Here is a 6,628-nt window from a genome sequence, read left to right on the forward strand (position 1 = left end):
TTTGGGCAAAACTTGTGTCATGTTCCTTATGTCAGGTGGTATCTAATCTTATTCACTTAAAGTAATTCTTACATAAACATTTACCTTTAGGAGAGGCTGAACTAGCATCAGGATCTGATGTAAACGGGAGCACAGAATCATTTGAGATGGTAATAGAAGAAACCTCAGTGGATTCTGCAGTCAAGCAAAGCCTTGAAGGTAAAGACATGACAAATGGCTTGTACTAAACGTTTTCAGTCCAATGAGATACCTTGTTTTTAAGGGTTTGAACACATATTGGGGTTTGATTTATTGTTTGGGACGGTAAGTGCAATGCTAAGTATTCTTTTTAAAATTCATGTTCCCTTAAATCTTTGAGCAGTTCAGTAAATGAACTGTGTTTAAAAAGTATTAACTGTCAAATGGAGCCTGGTCTGAGAGAAGTGGTTCTGGGATCAATATTCTTGCTTTGTCTTTTCTTAAAATTTGGTTGTCTCTTCGTTTTCTTTCTGCAGTACCCACAACAGAACTGGAATGGGTTCCCCTGGAATTATGCTTTGGCATTCCACTCTTCAGTTCTGAGTTGAATCAGAAAGTCTGCAGAAAAATTGCCACTCATGGATTATGTAGAAAAGAAAGGTGAGCTGTAATTTATCAGCCACAGGTTTAACAGGTTGTATGTGTCAGGCCCAGACCTTCTGCAAAAAATGATAGCTACAACTCAATGACTATAGGAGCAGAACTGAGCCAAGTTTCATAGAATACCTCATTCTAGTGTGTAAGGTGGCTGCTTTTTGGCTCATAGATATCAGCTATGATGTACAATCTAGTAGTCCTTAGTTGTGGCGAGATTAAGATTAGGCTGTTTTTGTAGTTTTTGCAAGGTGAAAATTTCTTTGTAGTAAACTGTCTATGAACAGATCGGGAAAAGTAAATTTGGGTGCCTTCCTACTCATTTCCCCTTCCTAGCCTAGCACAAGCTTGCTTTCCTCTTCCTAACCCCCCTACCCTCACCCCTGTTCCCCTGGGGAGGGGAGGAAGCTTACTGACAATGCTTTGACGTAAAATGCGTTTAGCTCTTGTGGCAATTTTCTTTACTATTGGTATCTTATTTGCTAAGTTTAGTCATGGCTTGTGATCAAGCTATCTTCTCCTCTTTACTGTAGCTTTTCTTTATGAAAGATTACTCTTTCAACAGTGGGATTTTTGTGTTTGTGTTTTTGGTTTGGGGTTTTTTGTTTGTTTGTTGTTTCTTGGTTTTGGGGTTTTTTTGTGGGTTTTTTTGTGCTCTAGAGCCTGTTTCTGGAGACCAAAAATAAGGCTGCTTGAAAACATGGTTTAAGGCTTTTATTATAGTAGTTGACCTGCTTTTTAACAGTGTCACTAATCTGCTTCTTAAAAGTCATGTTACCAGACTGTCCGAGATACGAATGAGACATGATAAAGTCTAATGTATCTTATGTAAAATAGCACTTTTCAATTACAATAGTTTTACTTCAGCATGGTGTAAATGATAGGGAAAATAGCATTTAGCTGACTAGACTCAAGAGCAGATGAGATGAGTGGAGCACCTTTTGAGTGATGACAATATTATCAAGCAGTCTGTGTGAAAGCTTTTAACTGTCACATGATGTTAGGTACTACTGGAGTTAATTTTGAGCAAGTTACTATGGTGTTACTTTACTAGTAAAAATTTGTGCACCTTGGACATAGCTTTTCTCTTCTGTTTTTGACAGCCTTCAAAAACTCTTACATTCTAGTAGAAAGCTGTCTCTTCAGGTCCTTAATTTTGTTCATTCATTCCAGGTAAGGAGCAATAATCCAGATGTAAATCATTCTTTATGGTCTGTCATCCCTTTTTGCCCTCCTACTTGCCATTCTTGGGTGTATGGAAACACACGTGGCTTATTTTATTTGCTTTTTCTTTAAATGGTAACTGATTTAAGAGCACTATCAACCTCAAATTCTACTGGTAACAAAAAGCGAGTACTTCCCTATCCCTTTTCTAGCCTTATTCAACACTTGTCTCAACTTCTGTGCTTGCATCTTCTGTATAATTAGTTTCATTGTTTTTTATGGGACTTGCACAGCAAAACTGTGTCTTTGCTCCTGTTACAACACAGCCTACTCTGCTGGTTACTTGATTGCTTCTTAGATCTGTCAGGGAGTTTTACTGCAAACCATGGATATGCTAATCTTTTCAGATTTTATCTGCATCTCAAGTCAACTGTGTTCCCTTAGGAAAAACTAAAGTACACTAGTATGAAATACATGTTAATGTATATTTTGCACTTGTCCTGAGATCCTCTAAACTTGGTGTTGAACGAGTATAAATATGTAAAATTGCATACTCTGGGAGGATTTTTTAAGAGCATAGATAGAGAATAGGGGTCTTGTGTAGCAAGCAAGGAGGAATGCCAGGTCCGCAGCCTGCTATAATTCTGCATGAAAGTGTATGCTAGCAAGGCATGTCCACATGTAACATGGAATCTGCTTAGCTGTTATGTCTTATGATACTTTTATCTTAAAACTCTGTATTTTCAGTAAGGTAAGGAACTTGCAGGTTACTTAACAAGGTAGTGTTATGGGTGGTGTGACCCTGAAACTGCTTCCTCATGAGAACGTTGGAGATTCCCAGTAGGTTTGGAGTCTTGAAACCATCTGTCAAGCGGTTTCAAGTGACTCCTATCCTAATCTCTTAGATGTTATCCCTGAGATACACTTTTCTTGATGATGATATGTAGAGAGAGAAAAAAAGAATGTGCTGAAGTGATTTTTAAGCTGAAAAAACCAAACTTCTGGGAAATACAGCTACTCAAAATATGATCAAGTCAGTGCCTCTAAATAATGTATAGCTCTTAGCACAGTATGGGCTAAATAGCAGTATGATAGCTGTCCTGGAGATTTTATAGCTTTACATTCATTTTGCTAGATCTTTCCTTCAATTTTAAGCCTCAGACTTCCCCAGAGTTTTTTTTTGGAAGGCAAGTAATGCATGCACAGATGCAGCTGAGGCAACTATATGCTTATTTCATGCTTCCCTTTTGTTTATTCTGTTTTTACTTCCATGATAATTTGGTATTTATTGGATTAAAGTAACACTTCAGAAATACTAAGTGTGTTTGCAGATTAGATTAGCCTGTCATTCCACCTGTTAAATCCTTCATTGTTTGTTTTGTTTTAAAGACACTATTTTTTTTCTTCCTTTTAGGAAGGTATTTCAGCACTGGATCAGCTCCATGATGCTGGTTCTTCAAGTCCACTTTTGCAGCCTATTTCTGCAGATATGGGTGTTCCACTTCCTGCCAAGAATCTCATATTCAAAGAAGGTGTATTATCTGAATGGAATGGGTGGTCCCCTTCCTCAGTTTTTTTCAACCACACCTAAGGAACAGGACAAACAGGGATTCTCATGCATTGATCACTGAATGCCTTTCTTCTATTATGGTTAATTCCTAGTGCCAACCACTGAGAAGTGTACCGCTGCTGCAGCATAACCCATGTAAAAGTAGTGTTACAAAAATGTGTTGTGTTGCAGTATTGGGGAAATGCTTAAACCGTTTAGAACTTGTTACTCATTACTGCATATCTTGCTGCAACAGAGAGCTTTTTAGCTGTCAGCAGTATTTTTATCTTGAGACAATCTTTCTTTTATAACTAAACATGCCCTTTCTAGGCTTTCTGATGATTGTTAAATTTCTATGCTGTCACCACAAAATTGCAATAGTAGTTTTCTATGTTCGTTACTCAGACATAAATTCTGTTTAGTTTTGTACTGTATTACTGAAAATCTTTCTGTATAAAGGTAAGAGATTTGGCTCTTCCTCTGAAAGCTCAGTGATACCTACTGTTTTAAAAAAAAAAAAGTAGTATCATGGTGATATGGGGCATTAAGAATTGTTGAATTCTATAGGTCAGGTTAACACTGGGGCCTTGACAAATCAGTACAGTGGGAAGAGATTTGATGCTTACAGGAGTTAGTCTGAGTTAGTACAAACTCAAAGGCCTGCTGATGACTTAGGGCCATTTTGAAAGATGAGTGGTACACTTTCATCTCTGGCAGAATTCGATGGAGGTGTGGAATTATGGAAGGGCTGAAGTGGTTGGCTCTGTTCATGGGTTTCTTCATGATAATGGATTCATCTTGCTCTTTGTATGAAACCAGGAGTGTCTGAGATTTGATCACACTGGGAGTTAGTCCCTCATTGTTATTTGAAGCTGGTGATGATTGCTGTAGGAAAACTCCTGATGTCATAAGTTGAGTTTAAGGTAGATAACTAGACCTGTCCTGTTGATTAATGTTTGAAAGAACAGAGCTCTTGATTTTTCACGACTGTCATTAGCAAAGGAAGAACAGCAGAGGATGTGTAGGCAGAGACTTCTCTGAATCTGTTTTCCTTGAACTATTAGCTGCTGATTATGACAAACATTAATAGTGAGCTGTTTCATCTAAAATCATGTTCTGGCTCTATTTGTAGGGGATGATTTTATGTAGCATGATTTCACTTTGTTTTAGGCATTAACAACTTATTGCCAGCTTAAAAAAAAAGTCTGTCCCATTTAGCACATGATGAGAACAAGAGATGTAAAATGTTAAGACTTTTAACTCAGCTGTCTGAAGTACTCTGCCAACTCTCTTCTTTACTGGAACTGCCTTGTTTTAAATAGTCATAATTAAAAATGAGACTTAACTGTCCTGTCATTACTAGCCTACAATACATAATGGACCAAGAATCTGTGGCATAGATGATGCTGGACAACAGCAAGGAGAAAAATGGCAACATTTGGCTTTGTATCCTGTTCTGTATGGCTGTAAGAAAACATGACAAGAGTTTGAAAAGGACAAGCATACCATGATAGGATAATGCAGTGGCTTCAGTTACAACTATGAAAATTCCATTCTTCTTTTCCTTTGCTTTGTATACATTCCTAAAGTATAAGTGTAGGACTTGCTCTCTAAGACTTAAACTGGAAGTCTGTAGTGCTTCAGTTTGCTCAGTGCTGCTTTCTTACATCTGTTTTGGTTTTGTATTTTACCAACAGCAGCTGAAATTAGTATTCTGTGTATATTACAGAGCTAGATTATCTATATAAAGTTGATGGTTTACACCGCAGTGACTTTTGTACTGGACGTGCATACTCTCCATAGCGTTTTTTTTAAGTTGCCTTATTTCCTTTGAAAGAAATTAAAGAGGAGTTGAATGTCAATCTGCTAGAAATGGCAGAGGAAACACTTACTGTGAGAACTGTTATGTGGAGATGAAGCCAATATCTAACACTGTAGAGGAACTAAGCAGCAGGTGATGGCTTACACTTTCACTACTGTAGATGTTACTTTAAGTGCTACAGTGAGCTGCAGTAGATGAGCTAGTTTGGCAAATTGTGTTGAATTTTGCCATGCATTGTCTATACTAGTATCTAAAGTGATGATAGCGCAAGTTGTATGGAAGTTTGAAAATGGATGAAAGTTTCTTGTTCTCATACATATTCTTCAGTGTTACTAAGTGGAGGATACCCTTTGTTATTAGGTTGTCTAAAGTAAAGTTTCTAAATAAAAGTAGCCTGCTCTTCAGAGTTGTTTTAATACCCATTAATCTTACAGTTAATGGTGAGAATTCCAGATAGTTGCAGTTTTTTAGAACTTGAGCCACTCTAATTCAGGTGCTTCAACACTAGTTTAGGAACTTAAATGTTCAAGTCTGCATATCTGAAGTTTACTGAATAGATTGCAACCAAAGAAGTCCATAAAATACCTGAAACTCGACTACAGCTCCAGTGCTTGGGATGGTCCAGAGGCTTTACTCAAAGTATGTGACTTCCGTTTTAAATATGGTGTAAAAAAAAAAAAAAAGATCTCAAAGATCTTCATACCGAAAGAATCTATTTTATATTGTATTGCAAATAAAGACAAATTAAATCAATTTCTTTTCTTCAGGTAGTTTTATTGACAGTGGGGAAAATCACATGCATTACACATTGTGAAGCTGTTTTAAGTTTCTGTCCTCAGCAAGATTTTTAACTTGCAGAAGAGAGGTTGGTTTTGTGCTCTGGCACAACCCAAGTAGTATTCAGTCTAGATGGATATACCTGAAGATGTTCAGGAGTCAACTAGAAAGTGTGCTATGTTTGTTTTCAGGTTTTTTGATCATGACTTATTATTTCACAGTTCTTTTTTTCTCTTCCATCATTGTTATCAAATTTTCGTTGTTCAGTGTTCCAAATGGTTTGTATTTTGAAGGTTTTAAAATATGACTGTAACTGAATACAGTTGCACTCTTCTAGTGTGACATTGTTAATATTATATGTTGAATTGTACAAAGTCTGTGTTCAATTAAATTATTGGCACATGTAACATGTTTGCAAATAAACTGTGGTGTAGGTCAAACCATGTGCAGAATCCTTCACATGCAGTAGTTCTCTTCTTGGGCACAGGACTAAAATGTCACTCTCACTGTAATGCTCAAGACTAGCAAATGTCATCAAAGTATCTCTTTCCCGTATGCATGCAATTCTGCAGAAATGCCATTTTATCAAGAGAAACCCCTTATTTTATTGTGGTCTTCTCCATACCATATGCTTAACCTCTAGGAAGAAGGGAAACTACAAGCGGATGGTGTATGCTCTGTCTCCAATTTCAGCCATAGTCTAA

The 6,628-nt window shown here is 37.1% G+C and overlaps 1 protein-coding gene across 3 annotated transcripts in view; it reads left to right on the plus strand.

Annotated features, from left to right (window-relative positions):
- FAM91A1 (family with sequence similarity 91 member A1) overlaps positions 1-6,342 on the plus strand; it is a 28,960-nt gene extending 22,618 nt beyond the window's left edge. For 2 of the 3 annotated variants that reach the window (XM_075705148.1, XM_075705150.1), the window contains 4 exons: positions 91-198; positions 495-618; positions 1,716-1,785; positions 3,191-3,400. In XM_075705148.1, the coding sequence (XP_075561263.1) occupies positions 91-198; positions 495-618; positions 1,716-1,785; positions 3,191-3,367 (479 nt within the window). In that variant the 3' untranslated portion in view covers positions 3,368-3,400. Of the gene's footprint in view, positions 1-90; positions 199-494; positions 619-1,715; positions 1,786-3,190 lie in introns of all 3 variants that reach the window. The other variant, XM_075705149.1, reaches the window with a different exon arrangement.
- The last annotated feature ends 286 nt before the right edge of the window (positions 6,343-6,628 follow it).

The sequence above is a fragment of the Pelecanus crispus genome, chromosome 2, assembly GCF_030463565.1.
Source record: "Pelecanus crispus isolate bPelCri1 chromosome 2, bPelCri1.pri, whole genome shotgun sequence".
NCBI classification, from domain to species: Eukaryota; Metazoa; Chordata; class Aves; order Pelecaniformes; family Pelecanidae; genus Pelecanus; species Pelecanus crispus.